At 45.2% G+C, this 19950-nt stretch overlaps 1 protein-coding gene across 1 annotated transcript in view; it reads right to left on the reverse strand.

The window, feature by feature from the left end:
- Positions 1–8013, reverse strand: part of LOC136710593 (inactive dipeptidyl peptidase 10-like) — a 111592-nt gene extending 103579 nt beyond the window's left edge. Inside the window, exon 1 of the mRNA XM_066686248.1 lies at positions 7872–8013. Coding sequence (XP_066542345.1) covers positions 7872–7928 — 57 coding nt within the window. The 5' untranslated portion in view covers positions 7929–8013. The remainder of the gene's footprint in view (positions 1–7871) is intronic.
- Between the last annotated feature and the right edge of the window lie 11937 nt (positions 8014–19950).

A 19950-nucleotide genomic window follows, 5' to 3' on the forward strand; every position in this document is an offset into this window, starting at 1 on the left:
GCCTGGACCCTTACTGGACCTTGACTGACTGGAGCTTGACTAACTGGACCCTGACTGACTGGACCTTGACTGACTGCACCCTGACTGACTGGACACTGATTGACTAGATCCTTACTGACTGGACCCTGACTGACTGCACCCTGACTGACTGGACCCTGACTGACTGGACACTGACTGACTGTACCTTGACTGACTGGACACTGACTGACTGGACCCTGACTGACTGGACCTTTACTGACTGGACCTTTATTGACTGAATAAATCCTGCCTGACTGGACCCTGCCTGACTGGACCTTGACTGACTGGACCCTGATTGACTGGACACTGACTGTTTGGACCCTTACTGACTGCATCCTGAGTGACTGGACACTGACTGACTGGACCCTGACTGACTAGACACTGACTGACTGGACCCTGACTGACTGCACCCTGACTGACTGGACACTGACTGACTGCACCCTGACTGACTGGACCTTGACTGACTGGACACTGACTGACTGGACATTTACTGATTGGACACTGACTGAATAGATCCTGCCTGACTGGACCCTTACTGACTGGACCCTTGCTGGACCCTGACGTAATGGAGCTTGACTGACTGCACCCTGACTGACTGCACCCTGACTGACTGGACACTGACTGACTGGACCCTTACTGACTGAACCCTGACTGACTGGACCTTGACTGACTGGACCCTGACTGACTAGACACTGACTGACTGGACCTTGACTGACTGGACCCTGACTGACTGGACACTGACTGACTGGACCCTTACTGGACCCTGACTGACTGGAGCTTGACTGACTGGACCCTGATGGACTGGACCTTGACTGACTGCACCCTGACTGACTACACCCTGACTGACTGGACACTGACTGACTGGACCTTGACTGACTGCACCCTGACTGACTGGATCCTGACTGACTAGACACTGACTGACTGGACCTTGACTGACTGGACACTGACTGTTTGGACCCTTACTGACTGCACCCTGAGTGACTGGACACTGACTGACTGGACCCTGACTGACTAGACACTGACTGACTGGACCCTGACTGACTGGACACTGACTGACTGGACCCTGACTGACTGGACACTGACTGACTGCACCCTGACTGACTGGACCCTGACTGACTGGACACTGACTGACTGTACCTTGACTGACTGGACACTGACTGACTGGACCCTGACTGACTGGACCTTTACTGACTGGACCTTTATTGACTGAATAAATCCTGCCTGACTGGACCCTGCCTGACTGGACCCTGATTGACTGGACACTGACTGTTTGGACCCTTACTGACTGCATCCTGAGTGACTGGACACTGACTGACTGGACCCTGACTGACTGGACACTGACTGACTGGACCCTGACTGACTGCACCCTGACTGACTGGACACTGACTGACTGCACCCTGACTGACTGGACCTTGACTGACTGGACACTGACTGACTGGACATTTACTGATTGGACACTGACTGAATAGATCCTGCATGACTGGACCCTTACTGACTGGACCCTTGCTGGACCCTGACGTAATGGAGCTTGACTGACTGGACCCTTACTGACTGAACCCTGACTGACTGGACCTTGACTGACTGGACCCTGACTGACTAGACACTGACTGACTGGACCTTGACTGACTGGACCCTGACTGACTGGACACTGACTGACTGGACCCTTACTGGACCCTGACTGACTGGAGCTTGACTGACTGGACCCTGACGGACTGGACCTTGACTGACTGCACCCTGACTGACTGCACCCTGACTGACTGGACACTGACTGACTGGACCTTGACTGACTGCACCCTGACTGACTGGATCCTGACTGACTAGACACTGACTGACTGGACCTTGACTGACTGCACCCTGACTGACTGGACCTTGACTGACTGCACCCTGACTGACTGGACCTTGACTGACTGCACCCTGACTGCCTGGACCCTTACTGGACCATGACTGACTGGAGCTTGACTGACTGGACCCTGACTGACTGGACCTTGACTGACTGGACACTGACTGACTGGACATTTACTGATTGGACACTGACTGAATAGATCCTGCATGACTGGACCCTTACTGACTGGACCCTTGCTGGACCCTGACGTAATGGAGCTTGACTGACTGGACCCTTACTGACTGAACCCTGACTGACTGGACCTTGACTGACTGGACCCTGACTGACTAGACACTGACTGACTGGACCTTGACTGACTGGACCCTGACTGACTGGACACTGACTGACTGGACCCTTACTGGACCCTGACTGACTGGAGCTTGACTGACTGGACCCTGACGGACTGGACCTTGACTGACTGCACCCTGACTGACTGCACCCTGACTGACTGGACACTGACTGACTGGACCTTGACTGACTGCACCCTGACTGACTGGATCCTGACTGACTAGACACTGACTAACTGGACCCTGACTGACTGGACCTTGACTGACTGCACCCTGACTGACTGGACACTGACTGACTGGACCCTTACTGACTGGACCCTTACTGACTGGACCCTGACTGACTGGACCTTGACTGACTGGACACTGACTGACTGGACCTTTACTGACTGGACACTGACTGAATAAATCCTGCTTGACTGGACCCTGACTGACTGGACCCTTACTGACTGCACCCTGAGTGACTGGACACTGACTGACTGGACCCTGACTGACTAGACACTGACTGACTGGACACTGACTGACTGGACACTGACTGACTTCACCCTGACTGACTGGACACTGACTGACTGCACCCTGACTGACTGGACCTTGACTGACTGGACACTGACTGAGTGGACACTGACTGAATAGATCCTGCCTGACTGGACCCTGACTGACTGGACCTTGACTTACTGGACCCTGATTGACTGGACACTGACTGACTGGACCCTGACTGACTGGACACTGCCTGACTGGACCATGCCTTACTGGACCCTGACTGACTGGACCCTGACTGACTGGACCTTGACTGACTGGACACTGACTGACTGTACCTTGACTGACTGGACCCTGCCTGACTGGACCCTGACTGACTGGACCCTGCCTTACTGGACCCTGACTGACTGGACCCTGACTGACTGGACCCTGGCTGACTGGACCTTGACTGACTGGACACTGACTGACTGTACCTTGACTGACTGGACACTGACTGACTGGACCCTGACTGACTGGACACTGACTGACTGGACCTTGACTGACTGTACCTTGACTGACTGGACCCTGACTGACTGGACCTTTACTGACTGGACACTGACTGAGCAGACACTGACTGAATAGATCCTGCCTGACTGGACCCTGTCTGACTGGACCCTGACTGACTGGACCCTGACTGACTGGACCTTGACTGACTGGACCCTGATTGACTGGACCCTGCCTGACTGGACCTTTACTGACTGGACACTGACTGAGCGGACACTGACTGAATAGATCCTGTCTGACTGGACCCTGTCTGACTGGACCCTATCTGACTGGACCCTGACTGACTGGACCTTGACTGACTGGACCCTGATTGACTGGACCCTGACTGACTGGACCCTGCCTGACTGGACCCTGACTGACTGGACCTTGACTGACTGGACCCTGCCTGACTGGACCCTGAGTGACTGGACCCTGCCTTACTGGACCCTGACTGACTGGACCCTGACTGACTGGACCCTGGCTGACTGGACCTTGACTGACTGGACACTGACTGACTGTACCTTGACTGACTGGACCCTTACTGACTGGACCCTGCCTGACTGGACCTTGACTGACTGGACACTGACTGACTGTACCTTGACTGACTAGACCCTGACTGACTGCACCCTGACTGACTGAAGTGAACCATCTCACATCTTTCTGTGACAGTCTTTACAAAAAAAATGGATCAGTAAAGTACAAAAATGAGTGCTTTAACTTGTAACAAGGGTAGAACTCATTTTGAAGGCATATACAATATTTTATAACAGATCTTGACAGAACTATATTCAACAGATTTTTCATCACCCACAGTCTACCCTGCACCTCTATGACAGGCAGGAAAATTAGAGGTGGGATGGAGTGATGGAACAGCACAGTCTCCTCCGTCAATCCATGGCAGAACTGCTCTTGAATAATACACTTAGCTGCTCCCTGGGAACTTGGAATGGCCCATAGTGCATTAATGTGTGTGTGTGTGTGTGTGTGTGTGTGATTACTGACAAAGATATATTTTGCTGTATATTGTACAATGACCAAGGAATGCACGTTTCACAGCTATCATAGAGCACAACTATTTAATGCCACAAAGAACAATTCAAACATACCAATAATTATTAGAGTTATCATGATTCTGTATGAAGAGCTTCATTCCAAAATGCTGAACAATTATGGATGCAACAGGCTTTGAAAAGAATAACGTCAGATGTGTAGTACACTACACAGATAGCTGCCTCTAACAGATGTAATAGTAATCATACTACAGCATAGGGTATTTCTTGTATTTGAAAAGATGTAAAAGGGAAAACCTTTTAAATGATATGTGTTTAAAAACAAAAATACCTTCATTCACACCACTGCCTTTCTAAAAACACTTTTTGAGGATGTAGCAAAGATATTTCAGGAGAGTTGCATGATACACAATGTGTAACTTGATATTTCACTTTCTGTGGTTTGATCAGCTGGAACCGTGGAGAGTGGACCAGTAATTAGTTGAAAATATCTGTCAAAAACTATGTCCAATTAAGCACAGCCAATGATGCTCTCCTGGACTTCAAGCATGGCCAGGATTCAAACTTGAAATCTCTTGACAACAGAGCTCTTAAAGAGCTTACACATAGAAGACTTTAATTTAAACCACTTTTCTAATGAAATCTGCAGAGAGTCTGTGAAATTATAGCCAAAGTGTAACGGGGCAAACAAAAACTAGTTAAAGTTCCAGTGTTTAAGGTTGTACTTAGAAGGACTTGGAAATCAAATTAATTGGTATGAATAGGGAAAGAATATTCTCGATTGTATTAGTGTCTGTATACTGTTCTCTCTGGCAGAATGAAGGATACTCACAACGGGGTCAGAAAAAACTACTGTGTAGTTTCCAGTGATCTTTATTTAAATGATTACCACCTCAGTTGGTGGTTAGTTGAATGAGATTATCTTCCACTTCATTTCTACATCGGCTGTGTTCAGATAAAGTAGAACACTAAACATCCCAAAAAAATGAGATACTTACGCAAGTCATTTAGCTCTTTGAAAAGTAACTCTTTCTACAAACATTTTTTTATTCATTCATTCATTATCTGTAAGCGTTTTTCCAGTTCAGGGTCACGGTGGGTCCAGAGCCTACCTGGAATCATTGAACGCAAGGTGGGAATACACCCTGGAGGGGGCGCCGGTCCTTCACAGGGCAACACACACATTCACTCACACCTACGACAATTTTGAGTCACCAATCCACCTGGAGGAAACCCACGCAGACACAGAGAAAACACACCAATCAAACTGAAAGGGCAGTGCTGAACTTGTCACAGAGCTATTCATTAAGCTGCTTATGCGTGTTGTTTGAAAAATGTGTTGGTGTTGTTACTGCATATTTCTGAGTTTCTGAATGAGTCTCTGGATCTGTTTACAATTTGCTCCTGTGGTTCATTTACATAAGCCATGTACTGTTGCAAAAGCTCGTAAATCAAACAAGGAATAATCACCTCTAGTAAAGTGTCTGTGAGAAAGGTTTAAATTCACTGTGAGCGTGATTGTGCCATTAATTGACTAATGGATGTCTAAGCCTCTGTCCCAAATCTCACGCAACTCCCTAAAAAATACTACACTGGCAATCACTCTGCTGGGATTCATGTCTACACAGCAGAATGGCAAAGGGCAACAGCGGAAATAATAACACAAACACTAATTTTTCAGTGTTAGATTTGGTGGCGCAGCAGGTAGGTGTTGCAGTCACACAGCTCCAGGGACCTGGAGGTTGTGGGTTCGAGTCCCACTCCGGGTGACTGTCTGTGAGGAGTGTGGTGTGTTCTTTCTGTGTCTGTGTGGGTTTCCTCCAGGTGACTGTCTGTGAGGTGTGTGGTGTGTTCTCCCTGTGTCTGCGTGGGTTTCCTCTGGGTGACTGTCTGTGAGGTGTGTGGTGTGTTCTCCCTGTGTCTGCGTGGGTTTCCTCTGGGTGACTGTCTGTGAGGTGTGTGGTGTGTTCTCCCTGTGTCTGCGTGGGTTTCCTCCGGGTGACTGTCTGTGAGGAGTTGGTGTGTTCTCCCTGTGTCTGCGTGGGTGTCCTCCGGGTGACTGTCTGTGAGGAGTGTGGTGTGTTCTCCCTGTGTCTGCGTGGGTTTCCTCCGGGTGACTGTCTGTGAGGTGTGTGGTGTGTTCTCCCTGTGTCTGCGTGGGTTTCCTCCGGGTGACTGTCTGTGAGGAGTTGGTGTGTTCTCCCTGTGTCTGCGTGGGTTTCCTCCGGATGCTCCGGTTTCCTCCCACAGCCCAAAAACACACATTGGTAGGTGGATTGGCGACTCAAAAGTGTTCGTAGGAGTGAGTGTGTGTGTCACCCTGTGAAGGTGTGTTCCCACCTTGTGCCCTATGAATCCAGGTAGGCTCCAGACCCACCGTGACCCTGAACTGGATAAGTGGTTTCAAATGAATGAATGAATGAATGAGGATGAAAAATGCCATTTAGCTAAATATTTCTAAAAATACAATGCACTTAACTAAGTTATACATTACAGCATATTAAAAAGACAGATTCAACATGGATGTAGAATATAATATTTCATTATCGCATGCATGATCAATGGTGAATCACCATTAGAAACTCTATTAGTCCAAGCCCGCTGGTTGATCACTAGATTAAGGACCACAGAAAGGTTGAAAAGTGGAAGTCTGAGTATAATCATTCTGCTTTTAGGCTCGACTGAATGATCCAGTGGTGCCTCTGGTGATATTTCCATCAGCAGCACATTCTTACATCAATCTTGCCTCTGTTCACACTTCAGAAAGCAACATTAAAAGGAGTGCAGCATATGGAGATTTTCAACCCACTGAATACAACCCAGCATGAGGTAGGGGCTATTAGAAAGCAGCGGAGTGCTGAGAGCCGTACAGCACTGGTCATATTATATCTTGAATATGAAGCAGATGAAGATGAAGGAGAACAGCATGCATAGCACCACCTCTGTGTATATTGCCCTGTTTTACATATATGAGCTCGGACTCGCGCTGCGTGGAGAATGGAGTAGAGCCCACAATTGAGTGGGCGCTGGTGAAGACTGACAGGATCGTTGTCTTCGGTTGGAAGGCTGGGAAACGAGGGCAGCAAGTTGTAAACTTGCGGTAGGGACGGGGGTTTCCACCGAGTTTTTCCCCCCCACTCACCCCCAAACAAAAGCGCGCGCGCACCGTCAGCGGCTCTGCTTAACGCAGTGCAACGGGACGAAGAGGGTGCGCGCGCGCACACGCGAGGACTCAGGCGCGCTCCCGCCACCGCTGCATTCGACGTGCTCAGAATTTCAACACGCCCTGATGCATTGAGTACTACGGATAAATCCTGCTTAACGTTGCTCTTCTGTGGCTCGGTATGCACGCGCGCTTCAAGCATAACCTACGTCCCCCCATATGGCTTCCCTTTAGACGTGTTAACGTACAGGAGAAGCGGCGCGTGCCCTCAAACCCTGCATTAACGTAACGCGTTAAAGCTCTGCATTGTATTAATGTGAATGAAGCTTGATGGGGATGTCTGTTTGGAAAGGGCTGCGCTCTTCTGTTCTTCATCATCTGGCAACTTGGCGCCAGTCAAACTTCACCCACCCAAAAGCTGCAGACAGCTGCCACTGCTTTCGTTTCTCGTGCATTCCACAAAGAACAACAAAGCAGAGAAGATCTAGAGAAAGAAAACACATCAACAGGCTTACCTTTATGGTTTTGGAGGACTGACATTTGACTTGAGAGACGGTCGCGGTTTGGTTCATGTTTGAATGCAAATGCTGCAGGCAATCTGTTCCACAAAGGAGAGCTCCAACAGCTGTAATCCACTCCAGAAACAGTGAAAAATAAAAAAGCAAGGGAACGCATCCACAAGCTCTCTCTCTCTCTCTCTCTCTCTCTCTCTCTGAGTGTATTGTGGTGAATCAGATGCGTAACGTGCTCAGCTCTGTTCAGCAGTGTCGCCTGTGTGCTCTGCTCGCCCCTGGGTCCCTTTCTCTCTGCACCACAATCAACAGGATGATGAGCCGGACGAGGACCCGGGCTTCTCTAAGACACAAGACAGTGCCATTAGCCACATCGTGGAGGCGCATGGTGGTTTTAGTCACTGAACACACACTCTAATTGAAATGTATCAGGGTAGTGAGTGGTCGAACACATTAATGAGCTTCTGAGAGACACACTCAGGAAATTCAAGCAAATCTCAGAGGCTAGACCTTCTTCTGCCCACCCATTTTACATGGTCCTGAAATGTCTTATCATGAAAGTAGGGCAGGGACAATTAGAGGGACAAATTCAGGTTGCATTAATATTACTTTAATAATTCAGAGAGATAATGTCATGTGGGCATTCACCATTTTGGTTAAAGGTAGCCGAGATAAGAGTAAGATGTACACTCCAGGGCGGGCAGGCCACAGCCAAAGACAACAAACTGGGGGTGAGTATAAGAGGTTAGTAATATGCAAATACACGATGTCAGGGGTCAATGGAAAGAGCTTATGCTTTATTCAAAAGGGTTGCGCTGAACAAACAAACTCTCCTCAGGTGAAGTGAAGCTCACTCTTTTTAGTGAAACAACACTGAACTGTTTCTTTCAGTTACATGCATTTTTAACACCTTTTACACTCTCAGAAAAAGTGTTTGTTTCTTAGGTTTATGATGTAAGAAACTCCTGAATCAACCCCTTAGAGACTGTCTTAGGAACGATGGAAGTTTCACACAGAAATGCTCAGCCATAGCAAATGTAATTTTCACTGGAAAGAGTTTTAAAGAAATATTCTAAATACTATTTTCTTAAAAACATAATCTGTACATGTGCTGTGTGGCACCGTGGTGCAGCAGGTAGTGTCAGAGGCAAACAGCTCCAGGGATCTGGAGGTAGTGGGTTCAAGTCCCGCTCCAGGTGACTGTCTGTGAGGAGTGTGATGTGTTCTCCCTGTGTCTGTGTGAGTTTCCTCGGGGTGACGGTCTGTGAGGAGTGTGGTGTGTTCTCCCTGTGTCTGCGTGGGTTTCCTCCGGGTGACTGTCTGTGAGGAGTGTAGTGTGTTCTCCATGTGTCTGCGTGGGTTTCCTCCAGGTGACTGTCTGTGAGGAGTGTAGTGTGTTCTCCATGTGTCTGCGTGGGTTTCCTCCGGGTGACTGTCTGTGAGGAGTGTAGTGTGTTCTCCATGTGTCTGCGTGGGTTTCCTCCGGGTGACTGTCTGTGAGGAGTGTAGTGTGTTCTCCATGTGTCTGCGTGGGTTTCCTCCGGGTGACTGTCTGTGAGGAGTGTGGTGTGTTCTCCCTGTGTCTGCGTGGGTTTCCTCCGGGTGACTGTCTGTGAGGAGTGTAGTGTGTTCTCCATGTGTCTGCGTGGGTTTCCTCCAGGTGACTGTCTGTGAGGAGTGTGGTGTGTTCTCCCTGTGTCTGTGTGGGTTTCCTCCGGGTGACCGTCTATGAGACGTTTGGTGTGTTCTCCCTGTGTCTGTGTGGGTTTCCTCCCATGGTCAAAAACGTTTGTAAGTGGACTGGCGACTTAAAAGTGTGAGTGTGACTATGTGTCACCCTGTCAGGGACTGGCGCCTCCTCCTGGGTGTGTTCCTGCCTTGCACCCAGTGATTCCGGGTAGGCTCCGGACCCACCATGACCCTGAACTAGATAAGCGCTTACAGATAATGAATGAATCATTATTGATTCAATGATTGTACATCTGCTACGTCTACACTCTCAAATAAAAGTACTATACAGGTACATTATTGTCACTAGAGCTACAGATCGTGTAAATGCACCTTTAAAGGAACTGCACTGGTGTTAAAGTGCTGTTATGTTCCCTAATGGAACAATACATTCTCTTCTCCAGAAAGAGACTTGACAATTTGTAATATTGTATTACAGACCTGTGTAAAATAAAAGAACATGCTGTAAGTCATGGAGATGAAATGGGGTTTGAAAACAACACAATTTTAAAATGTGTGTTGTCACCACCAGAGTGACGGGTTTTCTGAAAGTGTAGGGGACTGTGATCAAAATAAAAAACAAGTGCTTATGACCTTTAACTGCTGTTAGATCAAAAGCTCTTTACCCAAAATACTAACTTTTCAAAGGAAGGGGAAAGACAAAACTGAGTGGAAAAGAATGTTGTATTTTTTGGGCACAGATTTTTAACACTCTTTATTGATACCCTTAGGGAAATTTCTTCTCTGCATTTGACCCATCTGTGGTAGTGAACACACCAACACACACTAGTGAGCAATTTATCACACACACAGAGTGACCACCGGTGGCAGTGACCACCTCGAAACCTGGGCAGCAGTTTTTGGATGTAGGGTGCATTCCTCAAGAGCACTTCAGCCGTGAATGACTTTTCTCTTACTGAAGCTGGTAATCGAACCGACGCCCGTCCGGCCTCAAGCTCGCTTCTCTAACCTTTTTTTTTTGAGCAATGACAAAAGTGCAAACCTTTGGTTTCCTGAACATTTTCTACGGAAAGTGACCATCTGTCAGAAAAACTGTCGCTGTGGTGGTACATATTCTGTAGGGAACATAACTGTACCTTATTCTATTATTACTGTAGATTTTAAAGTTGATTTCATATGCTCCATTAATCTCCAGAACTTATATTATGTTCTTTTATTTTACACAGATCTATAATGAAATCTTACAAATATTCACCTCTCCTTCTGGAGGAAAGAATGTAATGTTCCTTTAAGGAACGAACCAGACTTTAAACCACCGTTGTACCTTTAAAGTTACATTTACACTGTTTGTACCTTTAGTGACAGATAATGTACCTGCACTATACCTTTTTTGAAAGTGTAGATGTAGCATTTGTGTGTGAATCTGCAGTGTTCCTATAGTCAGATTCCTGCAGACAGAGTTTCTTACATCATATACCTAAGGAACAAATCTGGTTAACATCTATGTTGGGGCTTCTGAGCTGCAGGTGAGGGTCTGGGGGGTAAGCAGAGAAAGAGACAGGCACTGATTGCACATTTATAGATTCAATACTGAATGAGGGCAAAGTTTTAGTGTTACCTCTATGTACTTTTAAGGCATTAGGAGATTCTGGGAAATTACTTTTAAATGTGCCATTTTTATGAATACAACTGTGTTATTAGGAGTTTATGAATTAATGACTGGACAGGGATTTTAAAGAACCAATTACTGATATTTTTATGGCATTACTCCGAAGAAACATGAACGTATTATTTGTTTTAAAGAGAGTACATATGAGCTTTATTGTCTACTTGGAAAATGCATGCTGCTAATAGACAGGAATCTCAACGGTCTCTCAAGGATCTCTATGAGCTAACAGCAGCACAACAGGAGTCAAGGCTAAATACAATTCAACAAAAACAACTGAATAGCTCAGGGGGAAGTCACACAGCTCCAGGGTCCTAGAGGTTGTGGGTTCATTTCCCGCTACGGTGACTGTCTGTGAGGAGTTTGGTGTGTTCTCCCTGTGTCTGCATGGGTTTCCTCCGGGTGACTGTCTGTGAGGAGTGTGGTGTGTTCTCCCTGTGTCTGCGTGGGTTTCCTCCGGGTGACTGTCTGTGAGGAGTGTGGTGTGTTCTCCCTGTGTCTGCGTGGGTTTCCTCCGGGTGACTGTCTGTTAGGAGTGTGGTGTATTCTCCCTGTGTCTGCGTGGGTTTCCTCCAAGTGACTGTCTGTGAGGAGTGTGGTGTGTTCTCCCTGTGTCTGCTTAGGTTTCCTCCGGGTGACTCTCTGTGAGGAGTGTGGTGTGTTCTCCCTGTGTCCACATGGGTTTCCTCTGGGTGTTTCCTCCCACAGTCCAAAAACACACGTTGCAGGGTGGATTGGCGACTCAAAAGTGCCCGTAGGTGTGTGTGAATGTGTTTTGCCCTGTGAAGGACTGGCGCCCCCTTCAGGGTGTGTTCCCGCCTTGCGCCCAATGACTCCAGGTAGGTTCTGGACCCACTGCGACCCTGAACTGGATAAGGGTTACAGATAATGAATGAATGAAAGCTCAACTTTATGTCCACTTTATAGGCAGCCCTTATAACGAGCAAATTCAGCTCCTTTGAGCACATTCAGTTGTGCATTCATGGTTTTTATGACCTACAGATAAATGCATGAAGTAAAGTTGGATTCTCTGCAGCAGCAGCAGCACATAAAATTAAGGTCACCTAATAAAGCATCAAGTAAAGGGGCATAGACTCTGCCAGCACTGGGCTGTGGAACAGTGGACTTACATTCTCTGAAAAGACAAAATGCCATGAAACCGGCACAGCAATGTTCTAACATATAACACAGGGCTTTTCCAGGATAATATAGAGGTTGTTACTGCTGTAAAGTGGGATATTCATTCATTCATTATCTGTAACCACTTATCCAATTCAGGGTCGCAGTGGGTCCAGAGCCTACCTGGAATCATTGGGCACAAGGCGGTATTACACCCTGGAGGGGGCACCAGTCCTTCACAGGGCAACACACACTCACACACATGGACACTTTCGAGTCGCCAATCCACCTACTAACGTGTGTTTTTGGACTGTGGGAGGAAACCGGAGCACCCGGAGGAAACCCACGCGGACACGGGGAGAACACACCACACTCCTCACAGACAGTCACCCAGAGGCCCCTGGAGCTGTGTGACTGCGACACTACCTGCTGCGCCACCGTGCCTCCCAAAGTGGGATATGTGCCCTTTAAATCTTTCCTATCTTTAGAAGTATTTAATCAGCGTGTGTCCACACATGTTTGGCTACATGGTATACTTCAGATATAAAAGCTCAATGATCTGAGTGTGGGTAAAGCATGAGCCCACCCCTTTTCTGCACAGATTTTTGGTGTAAAGCCTGTTAATGAGAGCTACACTTAATGTTCTGTAACCACTCAATACAGTTCAGGGTGGCAGTGGGTCTGGAGCCCACCCTGGTTCCACACACACAGTTACACAGCCAGTGCCCCTATCAACCAGGAAACCAGAGCAACCAAATAAACCAATGCAGACACGGGAAGGACACACCACTCACATACAGTGACCGGAGGTGGGGATTGAACCCACAACCCCAGAAACCTGGAGCTGTGTGACAGTAACACGACCTGCGGTACCACAGTGCTGCCTTTTAAATGAGAAATGCTGATATAAATTTCAATATACAATTAAAACGTTAATATTTATTGATATTTTATACAGTACTGAAACATTTGCTCAATATAAACAGCTCATGATCAACTCACTTAGTAACGAGCCAAGCTGACGCGCATTCACGTAAGTCCAGTAAACACAGATGCACACACTGTTTACACACTGTTTCAGACTATGAACTAATCTGAGCATAAGAGGTATTTGTGCTTGAAATGAAAAGTACTAGAGTTCAGAAGTAGTGCGATCTCACAGCTCTAATACAAGCCCCCGCATCTGCAGCTCTGAGAAGTGGGTGGCTTCTCCAGCACTGAGCACACACACACACACACACACTCACAGACACTCAGAGTCTAAACACTCAGACTGAGAAACACATTCACTCTAAACACAGTGTCAATACTAGGATTTCTTTTTAACTAGAGCCATAACAAGGCCATCGTTCCTGTTCAGGGATTACATACAAATGCCTTCACATACAATTGTCTCATATGTTTTTAGATACATTTATTTTAAAGACAGAAAACCTCCTGTTGTCATTGATTAAATCCCTAAAAAGTGATCGCAGTTTAAAAAAAAAGAGAGAGAGAGATACCCTAAAAAGTGTTGGCCCTATCACCTGAGACTGCAGATTTGAATCAAGGTGATGCCTCACCCATCCATGACATAATCAGGGGTCCCAGAGATCATATTTGGTCTTTATGTCTATGTGGGTAAGAAGGCCCCTCTCTCACGTTGTTATGCTGGCTAGCATGGGCCTCTGTCACCTGATGTGACTGATCTGGGCAGTTTGCGTTCTCTTGCAACACACGGAATCGTTTAGGGGTGTCGCATCAGTGGCAGTTCTAAAATAAACAGAGGTGTTGACTATTGCATGCCTCCACCATCTCAAGGTTGTTGGCACTCTGTGTGATCGTGGGAGATTCACTGCAAGAGTGAAATTGGAGATGACTAATAATTAGACAAAACTGAGAATAATTAGACAAAAACAGAATAAACAAAAAGTGGCTTAAGTGGAACTCACCATATTCACCTTCATTAATATGTGAGTCTGAATGTGCAATAAATCACCACATTTATTACTACTTACACTCACCTGCAGCTTGAAGGCTCCACCCCTGAAGTTGCCGGTGTTGATTCCTTAGGTTTAAGATATAAAATCTCAGATTGTCTGAAACTGACCTTTTGAGACTGTTTTGTAACACTGCAGTTTCAAAACATAAACGCTTAGCCATAGCATTGAATGCTTATGCATCCTATATATTTATTATACATACCTTATAGTTGAGGCCTTTGCTGCCTTCATAAAGTATATTGTGATTAGTGACTCACACTAGAAACTCACTTTAAAATTCACTTTAAACACTCAGAAACACACACCCACACAGTAATCACTAAGTCAGAAACTCACTGTAAACACTCCGAAACACACACACACACACTGTAAACACTTAGTCAGAAACTCACTGTAAACACACACTTTAAACACTCAGAAACACACACACACACAGTAATCACTAAGTCAGAAACTCACTGTAAACACTCAGAAACACACATACACACACTGTAAACACTTGGTCAGAAACTCACTGTAAACACACACTTTAAACACTCAGAAACAGACTGTACACTGTGAGAAACTCACTGTAAGCACTTGAACACACTGCAAACACTCAGAAACACACACTGTAACTAACATACTCTAAGCACTCATTCACTCACTAAACATTTAATCAAAAATAAATTCACTGAAAACAGTCACAAACACACTAACTTTCAGAAATAAACTCACTGGAAACACTCACTCAGAAACACAATGTAAACCCACTCTCAGAAACACACTAATGCTAACATGCTAAACATGCTAACTCAACGAAATCAGTCTACCTCACTTACTTCGCCCGACCCGTGTGTGTCAGTAAAATATGAGCTGGTGTTCTGTGTTCCTGTAAAAAGTTAAAATAATGTCTTATATACATTTTAAAAAACGTAACGAAATGAATTTAGCTCCACATTTGCATAAAGTTTCTCCGCTTGCTTAACACCGCTGCACCTCTTGCAGTTCCACATGGAACTGCTGCCAAGATCACTGAGAAAAGGCCTTAATTCCACTAGAGTACATCATAGTTTTACAGCCAAAGTGGGAAAAACACACACAAGAAACGTACGCTGCTCCGCTGGAAGCAATGTATACTGATGAGGTAAAGACCCTTTCTGATCTATGTGTCAATACTATATTTTCTTTATTAGTTAAATAGATTACACAAAATTAGCTTTAAGGTTGTTAAAAGTTTCAAGTATCCAAATATTCCCATAGTTCAACAAAACATGTTTTTTAGTTTGTGGTAGTACTATGCAGTATTATGCATGAATACTGTTTTTTTTTTCCCCTAGCATGTTTCACACTGCAGACTTTTAAAATATAGACAAAATGTGCTTTTATGCTGAAATGTTGGCATACATTTACATTTACATCATTCAACGGGTGCTCTTATCAAGGCAATGTACAAAAAGGGAAACAGTATAGACAAGTGCAGGAGAAAAACATCAGAGAAACATATCAGTGCAATCCCAGATATGTCAAAAAGATCAAGACTAAGTTTATAGTGACTGGCTAAAGTTATAGTGTAGGAAAAATAAAATAAAAAATATTGAAATTCATGCTTAGTTACAACCTATGTAATATTTCAACCATTTTGTTGAACTGCTTGCTTTCTGAAATAATTATATGGAGTTTTTAATACACCTTTCATTTCCAGCTTTAGCTAACATGGGTCTCTGTCACCTGATGTGACTGATCTGGGCAGTTTGCGTTCTCTTGCAACACACGGAATCGTTTAGGGGTATTGCATCAGTGGCAGTTCTAAAATAAACAGAGACATCAGGTGTTGACTATTGCATGCCTCCACCATCTCGAGGTTGTTGGCACTGTGTGTGATCGTGGGAGATTCACTGCAAGAATCATATGGAGTTTTTAATACACCTTTCATTTCCAGTTTTAGCATTTTCTTACACGTAAATAATTGCAAAATGAGATTAACAGAATGTAAGATATTACGCTTTTTATACAGATGACTGCTGCGTCAGTAATTTTAGACGTTTTTTGACCTACGTTCTTCGTTTACTTCTAAAGGCTACTTTTTGTACCTGAATATTCATGTCATTAAAATAACAGTATTTTTTACTTGAGCGTTGGCTTAGGCAAGTTCCCCAACCTCTGTTTCTGGCCAACAGTACAGCACAGTACATTCTGGCTTTGTTTTCTCTCTTTTTTTCTGGCAGCTCTCATGGTTTCTGGAAACTCCTACAGAATCTTCAGTACCAGTGTCAGAAGGATCCTCTTTTGCAGGCTTCCGTGGCCTTGGGTTTCTCTGCATCAGTGACTGTGTGTCCTCTGACTCTGCCCACGTCCCTGTCCAGATGCTTACTCTCCTTTTCATCTTTTTCTCTTATATCTTCCATTACTCAGTTCACTCTCTGCCCTCTCATGCCTGTAACCTGCATGGGTGGAAAAAAACACATTTAAAAAAAAACTAGTTTGTAAACCCTCTTCCAGGATTCCAGATTCTCCTCAATCATATAATTTTACAAGATTTTACTAAACTACAAAATATAAATAATATAACCTTCAGCAATAAAATTCAGCAGAAAAAACTGAATCATATACAGGAGGAAAAAAAACACATTTTATTAATTTTCTGTGTTAAAATAAATTAACTTATTAAAAGCAAACAAACGTAAAAAAAACTTAAATATGGCACATTTATTGTACAATTATTAAGCCATTTGGAAAAATACAATATTGATATCTGAAATCATCAGTGCTGTGGAGATTTGACTGCAGTCATGAGCAGGAAAGGAAATATATTTGGCTTTTTTTTTTCTAAATATTTAAGAACTTCATTGCTGTTTTAATAAATGAATTTCTGTGTCTAGGGCTACCATTTTGTGCATGAGGTAGTGTCCATGTCACACAGCTTCAGGGTCCTGGGTCGTGGGTATGATCCACCTCACCTCTGAGGAGTTTGGAGCGCTCTCCTCATGTCAGCACAGGTTTCTGGTTTCCCATGATCCAAAAACACATCGTAATGTGTTGATAGGGTGAGTGATTGAGTGAGTGTGTGACGCCCTATGATGGACTGGCACCCTGTTCCGGATGTGTTCCTTCCTAGTGCCCAAAAATTCTACATAGGCTACAGAACCACCACAACCCTGATCACGATGAACAGTTACAGAATGTAATTAACCCTGTAGTAACTGAACTAACCCTGTTTAACTACATATAAATCTGTTACATTTTACCCATGTTAGGTTGCGCCACCCTTTACCCATTTCTTTGTGTTGTAGTGTCTAGAAAGTAGAAGATATAATCTTCTGTAATTCAACCCACGATATGGTCTCAAACACATTGAGAAGGCAAGCAGTTCTACCAATTAACTCTTGATGAGGCCACAGCTGTTCACTGAAAACCGTTCCAGGTGACGACCTCATGAAGCTGATTTAGAGAACGCAGAGTGTGTGCAAAGCTGTCATCAAAGCAAAAGGGGACTACTTTGAAGAATCTAAAGTGTAAAACATATTCTAGATTTTTTTGTTTACTACATAATCCCATATGTGTCCTACATATATTCCATATCTTCCCCTTCAAACTTTGTCCATCTTTCTTTTGGTTGTCTCCCCCCACACCCCCATGTTCCCCCTCTCTTCTACCTTCTCCCTTCATCTTATTTCTTTCTCAGTCTTTATGTCCCTCTTCCTTTGATCATCACACCTACCCTTCCTCTCCTTCTACCTTCCCCCTTCTTCTTTATCTCCCTCTTTCTTCATCCACTTAACACTCCTCAAACTCCTCTTCTTCCTCCTATTCCCTTCCCCCACTACTCCAATGTATATAAGGCCCTCTGAAAATATTTCGTGTGGACTGAACTGGTGACAATCTGATGACCAAGCTGTGCCTGTGCTTTTCTGCATGCACGTGAGGAAACCTCTGAACCTCCAGCCTCAAAACTTCAGATCATCCTGTCATAGACTACAATCACCCAGTTGTACTCATACATGATCCTGTGTATGTGTAAATAAACTTCAGTCAACGCCGTAATCCAGTCTCCTGACTCTTCCTACTGAATTTCTAACAGTAGCTTTAATGTTTTCCATATTCATTTACAACGTTCATTCATTCATTCATTCATTCATTATCTGTAACCCTTATCCAGTTCAGGGTTGCGGTGGGTCCAGAGCCTAACTGGAATCATTGGGCGCAAGGTGGGAATACACCCTGGAGGGGGCGCCAGTCATTCACAGGGCGACACACACACACACACACACACACACACACACACACACACACACACACACACATATTCACTCACACACTCATACCTACGGACACTTTTCAGTCACCAATGCACCTACCAACGTGTGTTTTTGGACTGTAGGAGGAAACTGGAGCACCCGGAGGAAACCCACGCAGACACAGGGAGAACACACCACACTCCTCACAGACAGTCACCCGGAGGAAACCCACGCAGACACAGGGAGAACACCACACTCCTCACAGACAGTCACCCAGAGGAAACCCACGCAGACACAGGGAGAACACACCACACTCCTCACAGACAGTCACCCGGAGGAAACCCACGCAGACACAGGGAGAACACCACACTCCTCACAGACAGTCACCCAGAGGAAACCCACGCAGACACAGGGAGAACACACCACACTCCTCACAGTCACCCGGAGGAAACCCACGCAGACACAGGGAGAACACACCACACTCCTCACAGACAGTCACCCGGAGGAAACCCACGCAGACACAAGGAGAACACACCACACTCCTCACAGACAGTCACCCGGAGGAAACCCACACAGACACAGGGAGAACACACCACACTCCTCAAAGACAGTCACTTGGACTGGCACTGTACATTCACAAATTTGTTGAAAATGGCCCAAACAAAGGAAACCCTTTGACTGGCACTGTATATAGCACCTTTCACAACAGGAAGTCATCACAAAGCATCTTTACAGAGAGCTGTGTCCAAGCCTCCTATAAACAAGCTCAGGGCAACACTGGAAAAACTGGACAAACTCGAGGAAGAAACCTTGGAAGTAACTCGGATTCACAAGGAATCACAACTGGAGGCACAACAAATAACAAAACAAAAGTTAATGTGAACTGATAGAAATAAATGAGTTATATGTAAAGCAAGGCAAGTTTATTTAAAGAGCACTTTTCGTACACAATTGCAATTTAAAATGATTTACAAAACAGTACAGAAATATTACAGTAGAAGAATTTAATTTTGTAATATGAGGGTAAAGTTTTAGTGATGAAGATGATGTATGAGAAAGCAGGAGGTGGTCAATGATTCAGTGGCAGAGTTAAAGCTGGTTCAGAGTCTGTTTGGGCTAAAACAGTTCCTTGCATGAGCAAGCGTGATGCTGTCAGTGAGACAAGGCCAAGATCTTGAACAGGATGAATAAGGGCGAGCGGCTGGATCAGGGCAACACCAAGGAGAGCAGCAGGAACATGGCGTCTCGATGCATGAGGATATTTATAAATAATATATATCAGAAAATAAAAATGCACATATAGTCCTGCATGGCATTAAAAAAACATTCCAAAGAAATGTTTAGACTCCTACCCATTTTGAATGTTTTGAATCCTGTTCACGTGTTGACTAGAGGACAGTGTAACAAGT

Source organism: Hoplias malabaricus, chromosome 12 (genome assembly GCF_029633855.1).
Source record: "Hoplias malabaricus isolate fHopMal1 chromosome 12, fHopMal1.hap1, whole genome shotgun sequence".
NCBI classification, from domain to species: domain Eukaryota; kingdom Metazoa; phylum Chordata; class Actinopteri; order Characiformes; family Erythrinidae; genus Hoplias; species Hoplias malabaricus.